Below are 25,877 nucleotides of genomic sequence, written 5' to 3' on the forward strand. Positions count from 1 at the left end.
ACTACTTGAAATTATTTAGCTAGTATTTAATTATATTAATATCGCTGGAAATGGGGGAATGGAGGTGATTAAATAAGACTAAATCATTTTCATCCCCGTGACCCTCGTCTGGGTTGTATGGAGGAGTGACAAATGCATCCCCGCTGTAACTCCGCTGGGAAGTTAAAGGTGAACTTGGCCCAAGTTTGTGCAAGTTTTCCTTGGTCGGTCTCGCCAAAACGCGGCGTGTTTGGGGCAAGAGGAGGGGGCTGTGGGGCACGGGGGGGCTTTGGGGATGTGGAGGGACAGCGGGCAAAACCCTGGGAGAAACCGTGTCTGAAAACAATTGTGAGTATTAAAGACATTTTTTGCCGTTGATGGTATTAGCATGTCAGCAGGTCTCTACTAGTATAGCTCCGAAAGCCAAACTGCAGCTGTATTTTTACCTTTGCTGCCAGGTCTACATGCAGCTGGGTACCCACCACACCCTATTGTTATCAGTCAACAATACCAAAAGTAGTTGATTAATCATATCAGTAACAACACCCGTGTTTCGTGTGGAAAACAGAAATAAACAACTTGAAAAAAAAAGATGCTCTGCATGCTAACTTAGCATTCTTTAAATATATCTGCCAGTAGTTTAATTTGAACTTCAACTCCCTGAAGGCAGTAAGACAGAATTATTTTAGTTCTTCATAAACTGCTTTCCGTGATTCATTGTTAACTCATAAAACACACTCATTTTCATGTATTTAAACAGTTAAGCCGTTTTAAAAGTTGGTTTGTAATTTTTTTTGGCAACACATTTAAGCTGACATCGGAGAGATAGAAATCTAAAATGAATTTATAGCCCTCAGTTTAGGTTTCATTTACTATCGGACACAATATCAGAAATAAATATTTTTTATCTAACGTAAAGTATATTGCACAGTATCTAAAATAAAGTTTAGTTTTGACTGAATACACTCAAAAAGGGACCCATAAATATTAGAGAGCTGTAGTTAAGAACTTACATGACTGTTTTAAATACTATTGATTTAAACCACTGGCTAGATTTTATGAATCAAAGTGTAATTTCCAAGCTTTGGCTATATTTCTCATCGCTAAAGCACTCTCTCTTGTGTGCCTTTAGCAGCTTTCCAGACATTCAACACGGGATTAAATGATAGTAGTTACAATGATCAATAGGTTAAGACCGGTACAATCACTCTTACCGCTAATGACCTCGGTAGTAATGGGTAATAAAGTGTGGGCTATAATAGCCTATTGCTGGTGCTGGATGCCCTTTGATTCCCAGTATTACCAGGGACTAGCTACATGAAAAAGCTGGACGCTGGGAGTTAAGAGAGTGGCTATATAGGCCATCATTCTTAACTATTTAAAGTCCTCAAACCGTATGTCTGCCCACGCTTGTCCGGGATGTGCGTGTCCTTTTTAACACAGTATTTTCTGGTCTATTTGAATTTGTTTGTAAAAGGTTCCTGTAAGTTGCTTTCGTGATAAGCTGAAGTACCATCTTGGGCTAAATGTGGCTGTTCACGGTGTTTATAAACGGAAGGCAGGACCTTCTTTAGAGGCCCAGATGTGGTGTGAAAATGTGGTTTCAGATGGTAAAATGAAGTTGAACAGGTCAACGCAAACTCGTACTCCTGGGTGTATAAAATATATGTGATTTTTTTTTTTAATTGCTGGTTGAGCACTTCTGTTCTAGCAAAGAGTATGCAGCTAGGAGATTCTTCACCAATTTTCAAAGGTAGGGCAAAATCCTTAGATTTATCCCAAGATAGATGAGCAAAAAAGCCATGGAAGTCAATGGGAGTTGTCTCTGCATAGCTGACGGCAGAATGCGGCCCTTCGTATTAATCACCGATGTGTAGGGTTTACAGCACCCCACCCTATTCCTGTCTGTATCCCTGCTTGTCGTCATAAATCTGACTGAAGAGTATTTGTGTTGTCTGTCTTCCAAGAAGGGCACAGAAAACATACTTAAACATGCTTCCTCTTCTGTTTGCTCAGTCCAACTTCAATGAAAGGTAGTACAAACCCGAGGGTAAAGTAAACTTCTCTGGGGATGAGAATAATGAAGGTGAGTCACGCTTCGGGGCAGAGATAGTGACGGCAGTATTTAATTAAATAATTCCGTACTCCCAGAAAAGTTTTTAACAGACTACGGATTAAGATATTCTGAATTACTGGGATTATCCATCCTGGTGACTCGGTGTCCTTGGAGCTGGTCCTGCATGGCGAAGCGATGGACGGTGGCGTTCCCATAGGCGCGGGCAAGTGACGCCGGCCCGTGTTTTCGGTGGCCATGACTGGCGTGCGACCCGTAATTAAATCTCCATTTACCTGCGTTCACACCGGCCTGGGCCACACTGGGTATGTGGGACCTCGCCGTGTTGGCGTTGCTGGGGTGTCGGAGACGTGCGAGCCCCCCTAGGTTTGCTCAGAGGAATGTTTTCTGGGCAGTGCCTGGCCCTGGCACACGACATGTACACAACAACACGGGGAGACGTGCCGTGTACGTGCGTCTGACCTTCAGGAACCATTTTTAGTTCATCAAAATTAGTGATGCTGAGAAATCAGGACATCAGTGCATAATGACTGTGAAATTAGGAACGAGAGCTTGCTATGCAAATGACAGGACAAATCATGTGAAAAAGTCAAGATAAACTGCATATTAAGACATTATGTTACATAAAATTAATACTGCATTTCTCTCTTGCTTACTACTACATTGGAAGATTTTTTTTTTTAAACTCCTTTATCTTCTGATCAGCTATTGTCTGCTGATTTTTTAAAAAGTGGTGCACAGAAAAAGTGCTAAACATATTATTACCTTTTATTGTAATACATTAGATGACAGGAGATCCTTTTTAGCAAAGTATATCCTTTACTGCTTTTAGTTTTGTGCTGTCATGTATTTGATTTGAAACTATAGAAAAGTAAGGTGCTTAAATATTACTGTTAAAACTCATACGGGTTTTGTCTTTTCCTCTATTGTTTTTTTTCTTCCTTTTCTTTTCCTTTTTTGGGGTGGAGGGTAGAGGGGTGGGTTTCTAGGGAAATAGTCTTCTTGCATTACTAGGACTGACAAAATGGTTCTCATGTAGTCTGCAAATTAAACACAAGTGCAGTGATTATTTTGAATAGCTAAATTACATTCTAGAAAGCTTGCAGAATTCATAGCATTGTCATTAGGTATCCGCTTGAATACAATTTGTGTAACCTTGGCCAAGACAGCCTGTCATTTTAATGTCAGTGTTTTATCTGAACAAGACATCATCCTTTCAGATACAGTGTACAGGTTCCTTGCAGAGATGCCCGTGCAGAAACGTGTTAACAGTTGCAAATATGAAATGCTATCAAGTTCATCACTGTAGCTGTTTGTCACTGAAATGTCATGGAAAGCGGCTTTTAATGGTATCTCACATAATATGAAAGAATTGAAGACATCTGTATGCTTGGTGAATATGGAATGGTAAAGACATCGTGGTAGGGCCTTTCTGTTAAAATTGCATAGGAGTCTAGTGCTGTTATTCACATCACTGAGCCTTCCTTCAATTTTCTTAAAAACCTGTTGTAATAGGGTCTAGATCCCATCAGCACAGGATTCTTGGCTGTTGGATTTCTGTACAGAAGGGAAGGGCTTTCTGGGAGGGAAAAGACCCAGTTGACAGTTTCTTGTAAAAATAAATAAATCTTAACAGGGTTTTACCATATCGCTCGCTTTAAAGAATTCCCATCGCAGTGATGTTTTGCAAAAGGGGAATTTAGTCACCAGGAAGACGTGGTTGGTACCTCTGCTGCCATGGGCTGGGAGGACTCTTTTTCCTCCGGCACCCTCGGTGCCCGGCGCGGGGATGGTGGGTGGCACGGGAGGAGCTGTGGCCACGTGCTCTGACCTCCCTTTGCTCTCCTCTCACTGCAGGTTCCAGTGTCGGTGGCTATGATGACACCTCAAGTGATCACTCCCCAGCAAATGCAGCAGATCCTCCAGCAACAAGTGCTAACTCCCCAGCAACTCCAAGTCCTGCTCCAGCAGCAGCAGGCACTCATGCTTCAACAGGTAATTGTTTTCCTAACAGCTGCTCACGTGGTCCCTATAGGTACGGGAGAGTTTGCCCCTCCTGAAATGTTCCCAGGGCAAGAAGCTGCCCACATCTCAGGTCTGTACCTCAGAGCAGCCGTGCTCTGAGATGAACTGACTGCTCTTTTGTTTTTAATTCTAGAAATAGCTACTGGAAACAAATCCAGGGAGCAGTGCTAGGAGTGTTTCCAAGATCAGCTAAATAATACAGATGCATATTTAAGTGTCAGGACTTCGGCAGATGTCCCTGTTTTGCTTTTGTCTGCGTCCCCCAGAAAGCTCGGTGTGCCCTGACTAATTGGAATAAACAAGGTAGTAGGGCGATACTTCCCTTTTCAGACCTCGTTATGTCCATCTGGAACCATAAAGGTCTATGGAAATGATGGCAATAAAAGTGAAGAGGTTCGCAAGCTGATTTCAGCCAGCGTATGCTGTGCGGTGTGTCAGTGTTTCTCACAGCCCACGGTCCTTTTTCAGCTGCACGCTGGCTGCCGACGAGCCCCAGGGCTCCGTTATCGTAGGGTACGGCGCAGCGGGGGCTCACGAATCCCGGGCGGGCGTCAGCATCTGTCCCAGCCCAGGACCTCGTGTGCTCCCTCCTGCCTGCCCGGCACACATCTGGGGAGCAGGGAGGAGGAGAGTATTTCCCAGGACGTCTATGCATGTAGTGAAAAACACTTAATACAGTCAAACCCTATCATTTAGAAAGCATGTGTGTTTCACAACAGAGATTCGCCAGGCTCTCTCAGCAAGGGCATTTTGGCTTTGTTGTTACAATCAAAGGTCATTCCTTGCCTTATTTTAATTAGTTTGTGTAGAAAATGGTATGTTTTTCATCAGTTCATTTTGGAGATTACTTTTCAAACGATAATGCCAAGAATAGTCAGTGTGCACTGAATTTATTGTCGAGTTTCAAACTAAAGGTCAGACCATTACAGATAAAAGGATGCTATTTTTCAAATCACAGTTTGTGTGTTACACCAAAAGGGACACTGAATTGGCTCTCCACTTTGTTACTTACCATCTTTCCTTTTCTTTGTAGCAGCAGCTTCAAGAGTTTTATAAGAAACAACAGGAACAGTTGCAGCTTCAACTTTTACAGCAACAACATGCTGGAAAACAGCCTAAAGAGGTACAGACAATACCCATTTTACTTTCAAACCGCAGATCCCTGGGGACTGTCTAGTGGCTATTAAACTGTCATTCATCTTATAAATGATTGCACAACTGAACTGACTCTATCGGGTCTCAGCTTTCAGATTTAGAGTTATTGTCCTGTTTTCGCCTGTGTTTTCCTGTGCTTTCCATTTGCTTGCTGCCACATATTTTATAGTAGGGGACCATGCCTTGATGTTCGGTATGAGCACTGGAGCAAGCATCTAGAGTTGTATCTTGGGAGAGTGCTTTTGGAAGTTAGTTATGTTGTAAAGGGGAGGGGACAAGGCAGCAGGCCCAGACACGGTGCTGTCCTCTAAACAGTGCAAAATGCCCAGAGGCGTTGAGTTTGGGCCGACAGTTTCCGACTGGAGAGGTTCTGGTTGCATGTTCCTAGCATCAGGAACTTAGCAGGAGGGACCGTGCTGGAGCAGCATCGGCGGTGACACCAAGAAACGGGGTCTGAGAGGCAGAGGATGTGATGGCAGGAGGCATCACTGATGCCACAATGGTCCATGGCAGGAACGGGCCAGGCCAGGGTGGTTTCTGCCCATCCTTTAAAGACACTTTTGTTTTAAAATACCTGTCACATCCTCAACTTTGTTGATTTTGGTGTGCTTGAATTTAATTTTGCTGTAATTAATATTTATTTTTAAGGCAGTGAGTTCACTCCTCTACTCACAAGGAGTCTGAGACTTTCACATGTCATCTGACATCAGTGCTGGCTTGGGGAGATCCTAGAAAGCTGCCTCTTGGCACGAGACGCTGCGAGATGTCCTGTGTGTCACTTTGCAAGTGGCGCTGCTCGAAGCGCACACCAATTCCTCCCTCCCCCCGCCCCCCATTGAAATTTTGGCAAATTGTGCCACCTGTGCCAAGTTTTCAACCCAGAGTGAATTTTTCCAGCTGAGTTATAAACCCCTGAAAATAGGAGGGTTTATAATGGAAACGCTGACACAACCTTAGCCATAGCGCGCTTACGGGCGCCTCTATAATAAAAAGGGAACAGATTAAAAAGTGTCTAAAATGTAAATCTAAAGGACTAACAGTAATTAAAATGGAAATGGCACAGGGAGGGAAGGCATGTAATTGTGAGATATCACTGTGCAGAATGCTCTCAGCTTTGTTTTGCTGGCTGTTTTTCTAATTCAGTAGGGCTTACTCATCAGTGGCAGTTCAATGCGCGTTAATGACTCTGGGATGCAGGCATCACTCTGGACAAAGAAATGATTATTGTGCGGTCAAAAGAAGTTCAAAGACAAGAAGGGAATTTCAGTTTTTTCCTTAGAGATCCACATTCAAGAGCATATAAATTAAGCCAAATGTTAAAAACCACAGTCTGAAAGCTGACTTCAAAGTCACAACTCTCTAATTAATGAACTGCGAGCTTCAGTTTGGACAAGTCGTGGTTTGATGCGCCCATAAATCAACATGACAGGTCTGTTTCACAGTCTCAGACAGCGCTTGTCATTGAGTCACATCAGATGTAAACACAGCAGAAAAAAGAGGGAATATGAAGGAGGTGCAATTGATCAACAGAATTGGTAAAAACCCACTTTTGAAACGCATTATGCATGATCACAGGAAATGGCGATAGCCTCAAGAGGCTTTCTCCTTCTGCTGTTGCTTTTTTGAATCAGATTTCTAACAGCCTTCAAAAGGGAGAATAAGAATTATGGAGCTTCTCCCCTGTGGCTGGCAGGCAATAACCCCCTGTTGTTATTTTGTGCTTCTTTCTTTTCAAAGGCGTCAAAATTTAGTTTTTTAAAGATCTTTAACTCTATATTTGAAGACAAACAATAAAGGGCTGCCACTGTCATTCTTATCAGTTACCAGGGATTGTATTTTTTCTTTCTGTTGCCACTTCTTATTAACCTCTTATTTGGTCTATTAGACATAGTTTTGAATGCAAGCCTGCATGCTGGGAGAACATGAAAGTTCAGATGAGCTCAGAGGGCAGATAAAGAAATTTGAAGGGGAAAGTTACACAGCAGAATGAACGATAAAAGTTAACTCTTCTAAATTGCTGTTGTCAGACAGGAGAGCATCTCAGACACAAAGATGAGGGCTTGGAGCTTAAAGAAAAAAATACTTTGTGTTAAAAAAGACGAGAAGGGAAGTTAGACAATGTGATGGCATTTCAATATCTAACACACCGATTTACTGTGGTCACACTTCTGATATTACACTATCGAAAGCAATAATAAGAAAGGACTCCTTCCCGTTTCGAGAAGAGCATTTTAACACGATAGCTTCTAAGAGAACAAGGGCCCCAAGTCTCTTCAGCTTTTTCTAGGGTTTGGGGGGATATTTTTGCTGGTGGTTTTAGTGAAGACCTGTTTCAGCGATGCGTTTCATCCTGCAGGTTTGTTCAGCCTCGTTTTTCCCGCCTTAAGGAGGTTATTCTTGCTAAACGAGCATGTGAGAGCAGTGGTGTCTTATTATTTTTCTTTTTTTCCCCCCTCCCTCTTGTACTAAAAACTGACGGTGGGGTCACAAGGCGAGCGGTGCCGCGGTGGGGACCGGCGGCTGCCGCGCTAACGAGGGCCGAGTTTGTACCTCGACAGATGGAACAAGCGCGTTCGCGTACCGCATCCCCCAAGTCATTTCGTTAGTGCCTTGTCCTATTGTACCGCCGTGAGAGAAGAAAAACACCACGGATCTCCCAAGCCCTGCTGGTAAAAGGGATCCGACCCCCGAGCAGAACAGAGGGATCCCAATACGGTTGCTGGTGGGTTTTAGTGCATTGCTCGGTGCCGGGGTGAGATCTTGCCCCCCATCCCAGCACGGCCGGGGGTCCCCGAGGTGAGGGGGGTCCCCGAGGTGAGGGGGGTCCCCGAGGTGAGGGGGCTCTGGAGCCGCAGGGGGGTCCCGCCTGGCCCCTGGCGCTGGGGGGAGCGGGTTGTTTTCCAAACGGGGCCGTTTGTCCTCTGGCAGTTGTGACAGTTTATGTTAGGCAGTAGGGAGTAGCCTAAGAAAGGAAAACAGACCTTTGACAGAAGCTTTAGGGAGGGGATCAAAAATGCAAGTTTTATCAGGATATTTCAGCATTTTAACACTGACTACTGACCTGACAACAGGACTGCACTGAGACCTTTTTTGTATGCATTCAATTGTGAGAAGTAAACAAACTGCCTTGTATCCTGTGTTTGGTAACTGGGTGGGGAGTGCAGTTTGGCAACGTGTCTTGCTTTTAAATTCTTTCTTGGACAATGGGCCTTGTATACTTTTATATCCTGGCTTTTCAAAGTAGAGAGTGTTCAAGAGCTTTTCTTAGGATAGGAGAGAGGACAACCAAACGGGCATCAGTCAATTTATTTAAAGAGGTGGTTTTTTTAGGAAAAAACCCTAACTTTACACTCGCATGGCAAATAGGTAGAACAGCTTACTGTAATAACATTTATTATATATATAAAGTATATATATATTTAGAAAATGAATATTTATGGAGGCAAACATTACTTTAATTCTTAATATAACTGTTGCTGGGGCTTGCTGTTATTGTTGCAAATAGTTGAGCAAGTGGATCTGTCTGAGCAAGCTGTTGCAAAGAAAAATGAAAACTTTCTGAGTTTCAGAATAGCTAAACACCTATTTCTTTAACTGTGTTCTTGAGGTCCTAGATTTTCTTTGGAAATAATAAGGTAAATTGACTTTATAAACAAGATAAACAGACTGTCAGTACAGTTGTGGGGGTACAGTTGGCTGCAGTGTGAAGGTTGGTGGGACATGGTGGTACAAGAAGTTGGGAGCCGAACCCCTGGCTGGTGTCTGTCAGTCTGTCTCCTGCAGCTCTGCTGGATTTTTTTCCCGACTTGACACCAGCAGGGAATGGGGCCAGTGATCCCCTGGCTCGGTGTCAAGGACGGGCGACAAAGAGCTTGGGATCTGGCTGGGGTTTGTTTGTGGAAGTGTGTAGTTCTGTAAGAGTTAATTTTCTTTCCGTAATTGTTAGCCATAATGTGTATAAGACCTCCACCTTGATATGATTCCTAGCAGATTAGGGATATTAGATAATTTCCTTCTATTTATTGTACTACTGCACTGTATTATCTTTCTATCACTCAGATAATTACTAAGGAAATCTACATTAATTTTTTTTGGCTAGCACAAGGAACTGCTAAACACTGGCATGATGTATTGATGTTTTACACAACAAAAGTTTTCCTCCTGTCATTGTACAATAAATAAAAAGATATTTATCAAGATGCAAAGCCTTTCATGGATTTTAAAGAACAAAGCAAATAAAATACAAGATGAGCATGGAAGCAAAACCTAGAGGCTTCCTTAACTGAACAAAATTAAGGACTCTGAAGCCTGGAGTACTGTACATATTAAACACTCACATTCAAGTAAGATGTTGTTTGCTAAATTATGAATGTGTGTAATTAAAATCTAGTGGCTGTTTCTATGAAAGATTTACAATGTTATTTCATCGTTTGTCATGGCTAATTAACAATATTAGATGAAGTTTTTCTTTTTCAAAGGTCTGATTTTTTCTCATTTATTTATGTCAGAAGTGATAAACAGAGTAGTTAAAAGCTTCTCCGGGTACAGTAGTGAGAAAAGCAACATGTTCTTTTACACCTCGAAGGTTCAAGGTTCACATCCCTGTGGAGTAAAGCAACTCCATCTTCTTTCTAGTGAGAATAATTAAAATTTTCAAAGTGCAGAAGTAGCAGCCTTAAATACAGCACAGAATGATTCTGAACATAACAGAAAGTATTGTGGGGCTTGATGGATGAAAAAGAGAGAGTAAGTATAAAATACCATAAATTAAGCCAGTCGTATTGTCTTAATAGTTGAGACAACCCTTGCATGAGCAAACAGAGCACAGTGCAGGATTGTTTTTCATTACATCTAAGTGTGATGTGATGGTGTGGTGTGAGTCTCACATTATACGTGTTCTTTGCCTTGAAGGATTACCCAGGGCATTAACAGCTGCCTGCAGCGTTTGCTTTACCCACCACTGAAATGCAGCCACTTCTGGGGTAAAGCACGACCACGTGGACCGAGAAGCACTGCATACGTTTTTAATTGGGATGGCGGGAGGGATTTAGGTAGGATGAAAGTAACCGCTGGAGGTGGTAATCGACCGCAGCCCCGTGGCCAGCTCCAGCACCTCGGCCTTCCTTGGGGCCTTTGATATGGGTGGTGGACTCGCTCGCTCGCCTTGATACTGGGTGACTGCAATCAAAGGTTGAAGTGTGTTGAGACAAGGAGCCCTGTGAATCCTCTGTTAATGCTTTGCTCTCTATTGACAAATGTGTATTTTTATTTTTTTTTTTTCTTTTCCAGCCCCAGCAACAGCAGGTGGCTACGCAGCAGTTGGCCTTTCAGCAGCAACTCTTACAGATGCAGCAGTTGCAACAGCAGCACCTCCTGTCTTTGCAGCGTCAGGGGCTGCTAACGATCCAGCCTGGCCAGCCTACTCTGCCTTTGCAACCCCTTGCACAAGGTAGGTGAGGGGTTTGGGAGCTGCCGGCTGTCTGGCAAAGTGATAGCATGCATGCACACACACACAGAATTGTCACTCAGGAAGGCAGAGAGAGAGAGAGATCTCATAGGCTCATAAAGCAATAAGCAAAGAAAAATCCTGACAGGCGGGGTGGGCATTACAAAGATATTTTTTGAGAAGGGCAACGCTGAGATCGCGGACCACTCTGGCTAGCGGGAGGCAGGTGGTTTGGAGTTGGGATTCAATTTGCGCAGCTATAGCGAGTCTGGTGGCCTCGAAGCTGCTGGTTGTACTAATCTGGGCTTGAAATCCTTCACAGGAGGCATCTTAATTGATTCTTGGTGCTGGGTTCATGGCTGAGAGTAGTGTGGGAGCAGCTTTTCCTTTTTTAAATGTGTTATTTGGGCCCTTTCTGGTTCCAGCCCGGTGAGGAGCCAAGTGCAGAGGAGCTCTGATCCGCACGCTGCCAAACTGTAGAAATTTGATTGCCCTTTGCTGCAGCTGAGAGGGAGAGGTGGCAGCGTCTCCTGTTTACACGACCTGCATTTCACTGCCTGTGTACTTCACAGCTTCATTACTCCTTCCACACTGAGGCAAATTGGAATTAACTCCGTTTAATGGTGTTATTGACAATTAGATCCTCCTACATCTTTATTTAGTCTTGCACGCCGCAAGAAGTTACTGCTTTGCTGAAATCCCTATTTTTTTTTAAGATATTGATACATTGAGAGCAATAAGTTCAAATCACAATACTTTTGACAGGGATTATAACATGGGGGTTTCATTCTCTCTTTTCCTCCTCGGCTTGAATATTTTTATTATTTTTTTTAAACTGGGTTTGTCTGCAAGCCTTGGGACATTTTAACAGACTTGCCTGAGCTCTGGCTGCTGTGATTAAGGCAGACTGCTCGAAGTTGGCATGGCTCAGGGAAGATCAGGTCTTTCAACCATGATGCTGGTATTTCTGAATAATCATGCCTTTTCCTTCTCTTGTCCTGTAATAAATTTAAACATCCACCTCAACAACTTGAGTCAGCTCAGGTTGAATGATTTGGGCTCTTCAAAGCAGCCTTAGGGCTGCTACTAGTTGCTAAACCATATAATGAATTTACATTTAGCTCTATTCAGTTAAATGGTGGGGGACGAGACAAAATTGCTTGTGTTCTTCACCTTCCATTTTTGTGTGTACATAGCTGCAAAAAGGAGAGCGAGGTGTCTGGTGAATATTAACTTATGTGGATAAATGGATACAAGGCTGAGGAGCGGAGTCTGCTTTGCTCTGCAGCTGGCGTGGTTTATTTAGACTTATTTTTGCGAGGCTCACAAAGGTATTTGAGCTCCTGTCTTGAGAGGGTAAGCTTTTGGGGACCTGACACCACTCTCCACAAGAGCCAGTTTAGCTTTCCAGCATCCCAGAGCTGGACACCTGGTCTAGATTAGTCCCGTGCGTGAGTCGGGGGCTGATGAGCGGCAGGGGCCTGGCTGGGAGCTGCAGGGTCGGGCCTGGGGTGGGGGCTGGTTGGTCGCCCTCCATGCATGGTGTGATGGGGAGAAGGCATGAAACGAGTCCAGAATAAAGGGCATGTAGACAAAATGCCATTCATACTTGAAAAACGTTGTCACGTACGTTAATTAAGCTTCAGATTTATTGTTGGAAGCATCCCAGGCTGTTCCCACACACCCACCGGACTGAAGCTTCAACCTTTCTAATTTTTCCCACAGCTCCTATACTATTAAGTTGGCTCGGTAAGGTTCATTGTATAGTACATCAGTTAAGCTGTCCAAAGGAGGGCAATTGGGCAGTGACAAGACACGCTCATGTGTAATGTGAAAGAAATGAATGTGGTGATGCATGAAGTGTAATCTGTGCGGTAACACATCGGAGACACCGGTAGGTAATTCAGCCGTCATGGCATTGATTGATATGGTTAGCAGGGTAGTGTAACTATTAGTCCTCGCAAAGCAGCGTGTTTAGAACCTAAGGGGTGCTGACTTGCACACCGAAGACAACATAAACATGAGCAGAAAGTGCTGGTTCTTGCAGGGAAATGAGCTGCGAGCGTTGGGGGCGGCTGGAGCCGGGAGGAAAGAGAAACTTGAGAATTCAGGCAGGTTGCAGTACAGCACGATATTTTATTTCTTTTTATCAGAGAGACGATGGCTTAAAACTGATGTCATTATGAGGTTTAAATCAACTTTCTGCTTGCTTGAACATGGTCACCTGGGTATGGAGGTACAAGGACACAAAGAGGTTGAGCAACTCTGTTTGTCTTTGAGCCGGTGATACCTGGGGTTGGGAAATTGAGTTCCGTGAGCAGTAATCTGTCAACTGTCCCCACAACATACATTTTTTAAACCTGTGCCTACATTTTCTTTCATAATGAAGGGGACTAGTTGTCCTGAAAAATGTAATGAAGAGCCAGGCCGATAGTTTAAAATAATTGGTAATGTACACTTCTTATTTAAAAAAAAAAAATACATGTCTCATGCCCTTTTGTTTTCAGAACAGTCTGCAAGACTGAGACAAATACTGGAAATGTGCGTATTAAAAAAATAACATCCCTCTAGTAAGTGTAGCTATGAATTTGGTTAAAAGCATTTTGCTTTTATTCTTAAGTATCTGTAATAGTAATAAATGTTTCTAAGGAGAGAATGCTACCTCGTAAGTGATTTTTTTTGGTTATGTTTTCAGAACTAGTACATTGTTTAAAGCTGTATTTTAGTTTCATTTTAGTTTTTAGTGCTTACCTATTGTCTTACACAAAATAGCACATCCTTTAATGTTATATTTGTGTAATCTTTTCTGCTTTGTATTTAGACATATCTATAATCTAGATTTTACATCTGTACCTAGTAGCAATTTAAAAATAAACCACATTTCAGCAGTGTTCTGAGCTGCGAGAGCTAGCTCTTGAATATCTGCAAAATGAAACTGCAAATCACACTTCAGATCACCAGTGGGTGAAAATAATAGGAGTGAGACATGTGGGTGCCCGATTGCTCCCGCAGATTTGGCAGTTTCAGGTCTAAATCCCGTTACTGGTACGTATGAAGTTGCAGCACTAGCAGTAGCGATCTCTGGTAATTGCAGCGCAGTTCTGGGAACCTGACTTAAAATTTAGCTCTCGCTGTTAAAATGAAACTGTTAAATGGTAAATTACATAATTTATTGTGAGCGTTCGTGGATCTTGCTTTTACCATTTGTTCTATTATTTTATTTAACCATTTTGCGGGATGAATAATGAGCATACCTTTCAGCTGCCCAGTTTGACAGGCTAGTTAGGAATTCTCTCCAGAATTATTCTAAAAGAACTAAATTTGGGGAAGGAGGAGGAAGACTTTTTTTTTTAATTCTATTAATCAAATGATGTCAAGCATGCGGTCATTTTTAAGTGATGGGTTGTGTGCAGATGTGTATGACATCACATTTAACTCTTTAATTTAACGTCACCCAGGCTGAAATCCTCCTTATTATCTCCAGTATTTTTCTCCCCCGGGTGATTTTTATTTTTCTTTCAATATGCGACATAGTTGTTGTTGGTGCTAATATGAGTCACACTTGTAAAGGAAGTTAGACCAAACCCTTTGACTTCTAGGGGATCTACAGTGAGGTGTAAATTTTATGTGTATGTATATTTTAAGGGCTGTGATGCTTGCAAGCTTTTCCTTGGGATAAAGCATTAGTAGATCCAGAAGTGACCTGGAGGAGAAGGGAAGGGGAGAGCAGAAAGGGGGACAGGCAGAGGAGAGGAGGGGCTAGTTTGGTTCTAATTAAAAACCTGCAGAAATCCAGATGGGGGTGATGGGGTAAAAAAAAAAAAAAAAAAAGGAAAAGAAAAAAAAGCTAGTTATTCTTTCCTTATTTGCTTATTCTGGAAAATAAAAATAGGTGTCTACTCATACAGTCTCATATCAATATGTTATCATCAACAGACAAGTCTATTCACTATTGTTTCAATTGAGTAAACAGTGGTGTAAGGGTCAGCCCTGCTCACAGGTAATTGTGTGTGCACAGACAGTCCTGTCAAGCGTGTTCGCTAAAAATACATCCCACACTGTCACTTCGCAAGGTGTTTGAAAATAATAGCCCCGATACAGGAAAACAGGACACAGGCTTGTGTACTGACCTTTTTCTTTGTTTAATTTGCTCAGAGGTTTAATTTCAGGGGACAGGTAATAATTGAATATGTCTAATAACTAAATGCTCATTTGGGACAAAATCCATCAAAATATAATTGGCATTTGGGTCTGATGAAAGGAAAATGACGTGGCTTTAGAGATTCGGATGCGTCCTCAGAATATCTGATCACTTAATGTATAAATTGAAGCCTCTCTCATAATATATATTAATTGCAGATACTTAAGGATTTTAGCATTTTTTTGTAGTGAACCGTTACCAGAGACCAACTGTTTTTGTTAATGCTACTCTCGGAAAGGCGGGGAAGGTTATTGGTCTGTCGTGCAATAATTTACTCCTCTTTGATATGCAAACGATCCACGGTGAATATAAAAAAATCCTATCAGACTCATTTCACAGTTCTTAACCACTTAGATTCTCTGGAGTCTATCGCCTCATTAGACCAGTGCTCTCCAAAGCTAGCATAATTAAAATCTTTAACAGTTTAGCAAAGTAAAGATGTTTGGCTGATCACGTTGAGATGATTATCTATCCATTGTATTCTAAATGACAAAAATAAATTAAATTTAGACCTTGGCATTTTTTATTATGTGTTTCAAATGAATATAATGCATACTGCCTTATTTTATTTTATTTCAATACCTTAGGTTTGGTGAGATACGTGCCTGTGAGAGCTGCTGCTATACACTCAGAAAATGGCAGGTTTCCTTAGGACAGCTCCAGCGCTACAATACACTGAAACAATGAACAGCCATCCAAACGATGGTCTGGAAGCGCAGTGATGAGAAACCTCTTTAAAAACACACAGACACTGGCTTTTATGATATTTTTTCCCCCCCCTGAATATTTAAGCGATGCATCTCTGCTGCTAATTTTTTCCCATGGCCTCCTCTGAAAGAGCACCGAAATAGTCTTCAGTGGGAGAAGCTTGACTTGTTTGATCATGTCACAAACATGAGCTGTATCCAAAGCATGATCTCAGCGTGAGCCCGTGTCACGCTGACGCGTGGCTCCGCTTCGGCCCACGGGACTTTGCAAAGTTTTCACTTGCCTTATTTATTGCATGCGATGTCCTGAGCTTGGTGTCCATTTTTGGCACAATTAAAAATACATACATTTTATTATTATTATTTCTTGAAGCTTATTTTATGTTTTCGTTTTACTTTTGAATGGCTCATTAGCATCGATCTAAGAAATGACAGTAATAATAGTGTTACTTGTATAGAAAGTTACACAGTTTTTCAGTAGACACATCCATCAATTAAGTGAGCAGTTCGAGAAACCAAAATTAATGAGAAAGATAGGTGTGTTAATTAAATAATCATAGTATAATCAATTTGACTGTTAAAATTTGAAAATCATTTCAGGAAGACAATATGAATTCATAATTTATGTCTAAAAGTGATTAATAAAAACTGTATTTAATAACAAAGCTATTTGTCATCATTTAAAACTTAAGCACAAAATTAGTCATATTGTGGTTCGTGTTGTCATAATAATAAAGCTGAGTATTTTTTTAATTCCTAAGACCTTCCTTTCTTTTAAAAACAAGTTAGAAAGTATTCACTTTCCTTGAAAAAAAATAAAAGAAATAGTATATTTTTTGAAGAAAAATAAAATTTCTCCAGCTGACTGCAGAGTAGCCCGTGGTCACCTTTGCTGTCAGCCTTGCTGTGAGGTCGGGGTGATTTCTGCCTGAGTGGGGACTCTGGAAATGGGCCCTCTGTAATTTTAATTACAAAAAATAATTAACATGGAGTTTGGGGTGGGGGGGGGTGTTGTGTGGACCCCCTGCCCCACACCTTGTATTTTGCATCACATAGGTATTGCAGATGTTGCGCCAGAACATTTAGCAGAGACATACAGTGTTCAGCATTAGCCTTCAGTTATTAATAAAAAAATACGCGCGCAAAAACACACACACACACAGAACTAACACTAGGCTTTGTTTACTGACTCTTTGATTTAATTACTGTTTGAAGACGGCCGAATTAGCTGTTAATTGATTTAATTATCCAATTTGTTTGTTTCAGGCATGATTCCAACAGAACTGCAGCAGCTCTGGAAGGAAGTGACAGGCTCGCACACGGCGGAGGAGGCAGCCAGCAACAACCACAGCAGCCTGGACCTGTCCACCACCTGCGTCTCCTCCTCTGCGCCATCTAAGACCTCCTTAATCATCAACCCGCACGCCTCAACTAACGGACAGCTATCGGTCCACACTCCTAAACGGGAGAGGTAGGTGCCGGTGGGGTTTCCACCCCTGAGCGTCTCCGAACAACGTGCCGGAGCGATGGCGGAATCGTTGGGAGCGGTGGCCAACAGCCTTGGCCTCGGTTTTGTCCTCCACGTCTTGCTCTGTCTGATTTTGATGTGGTTGAATAGAGTCTCCACTGGGCAGAATATGCTCCTTTTGTTCAGATCTTTATGGCTTGTTAATTGGATCAATGTGGGCACAATTAGCTAATTAGAAGTGCATTGGATAAGTGTATTGGGGGAACTGTGAAGAGCATAAGCTGGGGTTTTTTTTGAGTTCTGCATCCTGGGTGGTGTTACTCTGGATGTGCTTTGGCTTTGCAGGCTGGAGGTAAGAAAAAAAAATTTTTGGTCAGTACAGGCTGTTTTACCATCCCTGTTTTCTGCCAGATTTCATTGCCCCATCTCACCTAACACATTTGCCTTTTTTTTTTTTTCTTTACTCTGTATTTACCTGCTTTCACAAGACAGAATAGGCTTGAGTTCACCAGGTTTCTCTAAAACAAAGTGATTTTTTTTTTTTAAGTGCTGATAAAATTAGCTAACTGGTGGTGTTTGGCTTTTAAAAGTGTGACTTAATTTATACTTACTAGGCTTGCATTGTTAAAAAGAAATGGCTTAAATCAGGGGTTGTCTGTTGACGTGCTTCTCAGCGCGGGCTCTGCTTTATTCCACAGGATGCTTTATTGCAGGTTTGTTTCTTTACACCCCCAGATTTCACTGAGGCGTGTCTAACAACATAACTTTTGCTTACGCTGAGATAGACGGTCCCAGGAGCTCGGGCCGTGGGTGCCGGCACCTGCTGCATCCTCGGTGGAGGAGGAAGAGGAGCAGGAGGAGGAGGATTAGGGTCTCCAGGAGCGAGCGAGCAGCCTGGGCGCACCGGGAGGGCAGCGCTGCTTTGCTTCTTTGCATTCAGGAGAGTCCCTTTGCCCATCTAGAAATGTTACAGCAGACGGTAGCGAAAGCTGGATTTTATGGAAACTGATGGCTTTGTCTTTCCGTCCTCCTTTCATTCATTAGAAAGAGGATAATGGAATTTTTAAGCCATAGACTTGATATTTCTGGTGGTCTGAAAGTAGATTGATAAGGAAGCTATATAAATACCTCTTACGTCTTTCTAATATTAAGAAAATAGTGCTGTTGCGAATAGATAGATTTTAAAGGAGAGCACACCCACCGTTGAAAGAACTGCTGTGTGTGTAAGGCATCATTTTATACCCGTTGCAAGGACATGTGAGTGAACATCAGCACATACATTTATAATGCATGTAAGTGTCAAGGATGTGGTTTTCATACAGACTTACATGGGATACTAAAAACAATTTTATGTTTATTAAACAATTAAATTCCCTTTTTGCTGCATATAGAGCTGAACAAGATGGTTTTATGACTTTTCAATAAATTTTTTATCTATGTTTTTCTTATTGAGTATATAAAATAAAAACCCATGCAGTGAAATGAATCTTCTTTCACCAAATAGAGGTGTGTGCTGTCTGCTAATGGCAGTCTAACCGAGGAAGCTGTGTGCCATTGCTGTTTAGTTTGAAATGCAGTGGAAATACAGGAATCTGTTCTGAAGTAAGAATTTTCTCTGTGTATACTGCCAAGCAGAACTAGAAATCCATGTGTCCGAGTCCTGTAATTGTGGCCTGGAGGTAACTGGTATCTACAAACAAGGCAATACATGTGTTTTTATTAGTAAAGTTCCAAATTAATTAGGAAGGCATAAGCTTGCTGTGGTGGTGGTTTGAGATTGTCTTAGTTCAGAAGACTTAAGGGCCTCACAGATTGAACTGATAGCTGTATTGTTAAAGCTTGCCGTTATACTTTTCCTACATACCTATTTAGAGTTCTCTACAGTATCAAACCACAAAAATAGGTACATTTAGAAATACAAATAAGAGAAATATAGACTTTCCTTTATCTTGCCTCTGGTACATGGAGGGTTTACGCCATCCATTTGCCGCAGTGATTAAATTACATCTTTATCCATAAGTAGAGCAGGAGACTACAGGCAGAAGAATTCCTACTGATGCACTTAAGGGTTTTGTTGCAGTCTCATCAGGCACCGTGGTGCCTGCCTGGATTTCATGTGACACAGAAACTCCTCTCGTTGAGCTGTGTTGCACTGGTTTCCTTTCTGAAAGAGGATTTATCTACAGGCAGGGCGTTCAAGGTGGTGAGTGAGCAGGGAGGGAAGAGTAGCTGTGCTCTGCTGTCAGATGTATATTCGGAAGTTCATAGAAGCTGAAATGTTAGTGTACTTACAAGACAGAGGACAGGAGTGAGCAGGGTTTTGGGAATTTTTTGATTGCAAAGTTTAAGACTAAAAAAAATCATGGGTCTGGCGGGAGCATGAATTTGTTAGACCTGTAGTGAAATCTGTGTATGTTCTTGTACCCAGCCTGGTTCAGCACAACTGAGCTTGCAAATACAAGGGAGCTTGTGGAGGTGATCCTGAGCTCGAGCCCAAGCTTGGCTCTGGGTTGTCAGAAGGGCTCCCAAGGCAGATCCCAGCCCTTCCACCTCCCATCACACCAGCCCGCAGCTTGGGCTGGCCAGGGCAGGTTTTTGGGTTGTGGCTTCCCCAGTCTCATTCCTGCACCTTCTGTGCAACTGGCTGTTAGCTTTTGTCTGCTACAACCAAGCGCTATTTATTTAGATTTAAACAACAATAAAAAGCACATAGTAAAATCTGGAAGTGTCCTAACAGTTAAGCACAGCCACATCATAACGACTGCCCAGCAGCAATAAATAATCATATACAGGTAACATTAACTTTTAGGGTGTGCTGTAAAGCTGTTTCCCCCCATTCCTCTTGGGCTTTTGAGGAGTGGGCTGCAGGAGGCAAGTTGGTTATGTGGGAGTTACTATCATCACTGTCATCCCTGAGACATGTCACTGGGGTCATTCAGGCTGTGTTTTACGGGGTTCCTGATCCCACAGGTCAGGTTGTGAGGCTGCTTGAGACCCATGAGACAGGAGGGACTTGGCTGACGCAGCAGCAGAGGCACCTGTGTAAGCAGCAGTCTTGGGTAAAAACATGTTTTGGTTGTAAACACGGGGTTTAAAATAGCAGGAGAAATAGTCATTGGGTGCTCGGCATGCCCACGTGTCACCGTGCCACAAGCCCAGCCTCATGGTTGCGCACAGCGAAGCTTTAGTCTGTGCAGGCTGCGGGGACACAGCTCTGGTGTCACTGGTGACACTGGCCACTGCAGGGCTGCCACGCTTGGAGCTGAGTGACAACAAAAGTTCTCCTTTATGGCACCAAAAAAAAAAAAAGGCAAAACGGCAAGCAGGTGGCCAGAGTCATCCCGGGATGTTTGAAGAGCAAAAATAATGTTTGAAATCAGGAGGCATCGTCTGCTCCTGGGCAGGGCCAGGGAGCATCGTGGTGCTGCTCTTGGTTTCTGTGTGCTCCATGTGTATGGCTTTCACAGGAATGAAACAATTCCAGCTATAAATAATGGGTTAATGCTTTCATTCATTTGGGCTTTAAATGTATATTACATCTATGCTTTTGTCCCACATTTCGCCCAGTTTCTGTAAGTAGCAGCAGCAGCAGCTCTGGGGTTTGGTGCACAGCAATCTGTTAAGGAGATAAATAATCTGCTTTGGCATGACACTCCTACTCTCCTCTTTAATTTGTCTTACACAAGGAAAATTATAATTAAATCATTCAGGGTAAACCCTTGAGTGTAGAGAAGGAAAAAACACACTTTGGTAAAGATTGCCAATAGAGACCAACTTCCCTGTTGTGCCGTGCAGAGACATTTATCAATATTCAGCACTATTAAAGAGAGAACATTTCGTGTGATTTGTGAGGCGGATGCCAAAGCTCAAATCAAGGCTTGTTAAGATCCTTTCCCCATGCAATCATGGGCATTCAGCATCATTAGAATTCAGCACTGACTGTGTGTTTCATGCTTTGATTTTACTCAGACAATTTAATAATGTTTATTGTGCTGATTATATATATAAATTCACTCAATGCAATAAACATACCTCAGTCATCAGTACCCTAAGGGAAATATTTAGTTATAGATACTTGTATTCACTCAGGATAAGCGAAAGTGAGACCATCAACCAGCATGCAAACCTCTCATCATCTTATCAGCATTTGAGTTTCTTCACTAACAAGCATTTTCTCTACACAAGTAAATAAATAAATAATGGGAGCCAGTTAAGTACATCTGCTGTGCTTAGAAACGTCAAGGACAGTACCCCCTTTCCATCTCGTTCCACTGCATCTTATTTGGGGGAAGCTTGATTATTTTCTTAAGAAAAACAGCAAAACAAAGCGAGTGGATGCCCGGACACTTGAGGTGACTGCTAACTTTATAACCTGATGAGCAGTGGGCATCCCAAAACCTACATATTCCCGATGTCGGTAGGTTTGGAAAAGCAGAACGGTGCAGAAGTCATTGGTGCTTTGTGGTGAGCAGAGGTTGCTCCAGCTTGGGCTTGAACTGGGAGGTCTGGGGTGCTGTGGTACCTGCGTGCTGGTCCCGTCCCCTGGCCCGTTCTGTGCTGACTGCAGCAGCCACAGGATGATGGAGGATGTTCCTAAACAAGTGAGTTAGTGAAGGTGCAGACCTGGTAATTTAGAAAACACATCTGTTTCGTAAGGGGTAAGGTGAAGGGTTGGAGGGGAGGGCTGCGTGTCCCAGAGACCTTTCTCCACGTGCCAGCAATCCCGTGTTTTTCCCCTCTTGTCTTTATACCCTTTCCAACCATGCTTGAGTCTTGTCCTACATAAGCAAGCAGCCGTCTCATAGGAAAAATAGATGGGATAAACAAGGGGATTTTTAAATGACTTTTTCTTGCCAGCATCGCAGGAGGAAGGAGTCTGGAGAAGGCTCTGAAGGGAAGTGAGAGGAGCGGTGAGGCAGCCCATTGATCTGGTTAGGCTTAATGCATTGTGTTTTACTGTTGTTATCTTCCATGCCAGCTGATCCTCCATCAAAATCCCAAGGCCCTTAGATGAGGGCATTAGGATTCAGCACAATTAAGAACTACAGATTTCGGTCCATTATTAATGCTCGGGATGAAACGGTTCAGCCTGCAGTCCATATGCTCCCAGGGCCTGATCCTCTCTTGGCCTGCCTCTCCGCGCAGTCCCTGGCATTCGTTCTGCACTGGTGCCAGCATCAAATCTGCTCATCCGTGTCGGCTCCTCTCGGTTGCTCCGTGCAGTTGATTTTAGCTCATTATGCTTTACCGTCAGCAGAGTTTCGTTAGATTAGGTTACCTCAAATCCCTTCCCCCTTAAGAAATGGGTGTTCCTGGGGCCTTTCCTCCCAGAAGGTATTTAGCTGTTCCACGTACACAAACCCCATCATGACCCTGGTGTTGTTACCCACGGTCTGAGCAGCTCAGGTGCCTCCGTGCAGCGTCCTCACTGTGGAGCTGCGTTGGAGCTGGAGACTCAGGCCTCGATGCCCAGCTGCATGTCTGATAAACCATCCTGCCCTCTACACGACTGCTGCGTTTCTTCTGGTTGCACCGAGTAGGGGTGTGATGGCTGTGAGGCCGGTTGGGCTGTTCAGTGACGGTGACGCTGTGACAGCCGGAGCTGGCCCTGTCATCTGCATTTATTCTGTGCAGATACAACCCAAAGCGTGCCGCTACCTGATCCCTCGGAGCTCGCTCCTCCAACAAAGAAATCACCACCGGTTACTATGTGCTCTCCTCGTCTGAGTCACTTCTCTGTGTATTCAGCTTTGAAAAAATATCAGCCGTGACTCAGACCTGGAGCTGCTAATCTTCAGTTTTAGGCCTTATCAGGCACTTTTTACCGTTTTGGTTTTCAAATTGGCGTGCGTAGCGTCCCTTGCATTGCCCATACCTGCCATCAGCTGCCGCACTCGCGTTTTTGAGAAACCCTCTGCTAAATTAGTTTTACAGTACCGCTTGCTCCTCCGTCAGCCCAGGAGCTCCTCAATCAAATTTTGCTTTTCAAGGAATTGTTTCACTAAGCTTTGGAAATCGTTTCTGGTTTACTTTATTTGATTTTTCCCTACAAAAGATGCAGTGTTAACCAGGCTGTGGTTCCTTGGTGTGGCCCTTTGCTGAGTAAGGGCTGTTCCACACACCCCGGCGCCGGGAGCTCCTGCGCGCCAACGCTTTGCTGCTTTCTGGTCCTGTGTAATAACCATCAGTTGTACAACTCCAAACACTAAGCTAATGTATCAAAAAGCACTTAAAATAGATTGGGTGAGCCTTGGCAGACATCTAGCAGAACTTTTCCAAATTTTAGCATATGTATTGTTTTATTCCTCCATCTGGCCAACAGATCATTGTTTGATATCTGAGTGCTTTGCATATCTCCTCCTTTTTCTTGCAACCGAGATACTTACACGTGCATTTAATAGAGCTTAATGCTATTTTTACATACCGGAGAAATAGCTGATGGCTTTCTGTTAATTGCATGCACTTTGCAGTTAAACTTTTAGTAAAACATTCCTGTCTAAATACTTAAAGTCCAATGAAAATTTGTCCTCTTCTTTTATTAGAGGTGTTTATGTAGTAGTCTTAAAAAGGGACCTGATTTTGTTTTACTGCACCGTGGATTCCTGTTTCTTTTTATTTCCTCCTGTGTGCAAGTTGTCCTTCCTAAGCATTTACTCAGGAGATCTGGCTATCCTGAAGAGCTGAGCAGGGACCTAATGAAGAGCTGTATTTTTTTTTTTTTTTTTTATCATACATATCTCAGCCTGAGAGTGGAAAAGAAACACCCTTGAAAATGCCATAAAAGTAGAGAAGAAGTTAGGTGATTTTTGTGTGACTGTTTTCTCTGCTCTTCAATAAAAATCGAGCAGTTAGTATGACAGCTGTTATATCATGTTATATCGTACTGCTAAGATATTGAGTCGCATTTCAAGTAAAACTCCACCATTAAGCTGTATAAACTTTATCCGTTTCACTATGGTTTAATGGAAAAAAACGAGTTTCTCAATAAAATGACATCATTTTTCCCAGGTTGTAACATTCACTTTACAACTGTTTTTCTTTAATTCAATTTATTTTACTTTTCTTTTTCTTGGCATCCTTTTTTTTTTTTTCCTTGCAGTTTGGAGAGGGGGAAATCTCTTTTCGTAGAGCAGCTAGGTACTGCTCAAACCTCTTTTCCCTTCTTCCCCCTTCCCTCAACATCTCGTGTTAATCTGGAGCTCTGTTTTTGTCAGGCAGACAGGGTTATATTTTCAAAGTATTGAGGTGCACATTGAAATTTGGTGATCGGTATTTGTGGCTCTACCTGCCACACGTGAGGGGGTAGAAAATTTATGTTGCATTGCTTGCTGCTGGAGCAACGTTTGTGTAATGCCATGGGGTGTTTTTCCATGTAGCTGGTGTTTTCAAGGTGGGAGGGTTGTAATTTCTTCTGTGTGATCAGGAAAGACATATGTATATTATAAAGTGTATTCTTCTCGTTTAAACGACGGTATAAGCCCAGGCAGGGAAACTGCTAATGTGTGTTGCAGCTTGTCATTTTGTGCTGCGTGAATAAAGTGGATAACTATTCCTTTGGGAAAGGATCTTGGGAACTGAGCAACTGATCCACTAGCCAGCAAATTCCTTTTTAACTGTAATTTTCCTTTTTGTGTGTACTCAAAAATAACATCGTGATGGGCCCTTAAATACCATTTCATACACAGAGCACAATTTCCACAGCACAGGTGGTGCTAATATAGGACAGTCCCCTAGGCACTTGTCGCCAGGAGTTGTACAGCTTGTTCAGTGTCTGCATCCATATGGCAATCTGTCCCATTCATAGAAAGACATTGTAGCTGTGCCTGTGGGTGCTGTGGTCAATGTAGTGTAAAAAGTAGATTTTTAACTCTCAGCAACCTATGTTCTGCTGTTTGTTTTATTGTGGAATCCAATTTATAACATGGGGGAAGAAAAATCAGCTCTGAGCAAATTCCAGAACAATCTCGCTGGCTTCAGTTGTTGTTTATTCTTGGAGCGCATGGTTAATCAGCAGGTGCACCAGCCCTGCGCCGCTCTAATGAACAGTTTACAGGAAGTCTTGCTCGGAAGAAACATTTTCCTCATTGTTTATACTGTGAATTAACTCAGGAGTTGCAAAGCTGTAAACGATGGTAGCTGGCCATATATGTCACGCAAGTCTGTTTCTTACTTTTTTTTCTTTTTTTTTTTCATTTTTTGGTGGTGTGGGTTTTTTTGCTGTGGTGCATGGTTTTGCTTGGGCATGCTGTACTTGGGAAGGATGCTGAGCCCCTCCGTCCCATGCACTGCAACGCTGCCCAGCCAGGAGCTGACGGCTGCCCCGAACGGGGCAAATCCCAGCAAAATGCTCTCTGAAAAAAAGGGGCTGAAGTGTTAGCTTTGCACAGAGGTTCGGGTATAAACAAGTGAAGATGATAGATACCAGAGCAGCCATAAATCATTGCAATGCCAAATGTTGTTCTGTTTTAGTGTGACTATTTGTTATGCCTTTTGGTAAACACAAACAAATAGACCGCCTAGCACCTGCGGCAGCATATGATATTTACACTACCTGTATGATTCAGCACGCTTCCCTGGGGAAGTAGGCTTGTGTCCTCTCGATTTTAGTGCTTTTTTAAATAGCATTCATCTGAGGGAAAGCATGTGGCAGAGAGAATTCAATGCTCTAACTATATTTCTCCCTTGGAGTCATTATTTATCTTAATTATTTTTTTATGGACACTTCCCCAAAGGGCATTTTCCTGGCTGCCGCAGGGGTGCGCGGGGGGCGAGGGCTCTATGCGATGTGACAGTCACCTTCTGCGCGGGTTTTGTTGTGCCTG

General features: G+C 42.8%; 1 protein-coding gene across 10 annotated transcripts in view; it reads left to right on the plus strand.

Moving 5' to 3' along the window:
* Positions 1 to 25,877, plus strand: part of FOXP1 (forkhead box P1) — a 384,901-nt gene that overhangs the window by 306,641 nt on the left and 52,383 nt on the right. For 9 of the 10 annotated variants that reach the window (XM_065642236.1, XM_065642235.1, XM_065642240.1 and 6 more), the window contains 4 exons: positions 3,911 to 4,048; positions 5,112 to 5,201; positions 10,523 to 10,682; positions 16,854 to 17,058. In XM_065642236.1, coding sequence (XP_065498308.1) covers positions 3,911 to 4,048; positions 5,112 to 5,201; positions 10,523 to 10,682; positions 16,854 to 17,058 — 593 coding nt within the window. The remainder of the gene's footprint in view (positions 1 to 3,910; positions 4,049 to 5,111; positions 5,202 to 10,522; positions 10,683 to 16,853; positions 17,059 to 25,877) is intronic. The other variant, XM_065642241.1, reaches the window with a different exon arrangement.

This window comes from Caloenas nicobarica, chromosome 11, assembly GCF_036013445.1.
Source record: "Caloenas nicobarica isolate bCalNic1 chromosome 11, bCalNic1.hap1, whole genome shotgun sequence".
Lineage (NCBI taxonomy): Eukaryota > Metazoa > Chordata > Aves > Columbiformes > Columbidae > Caloenas > Caloenas nicobarica.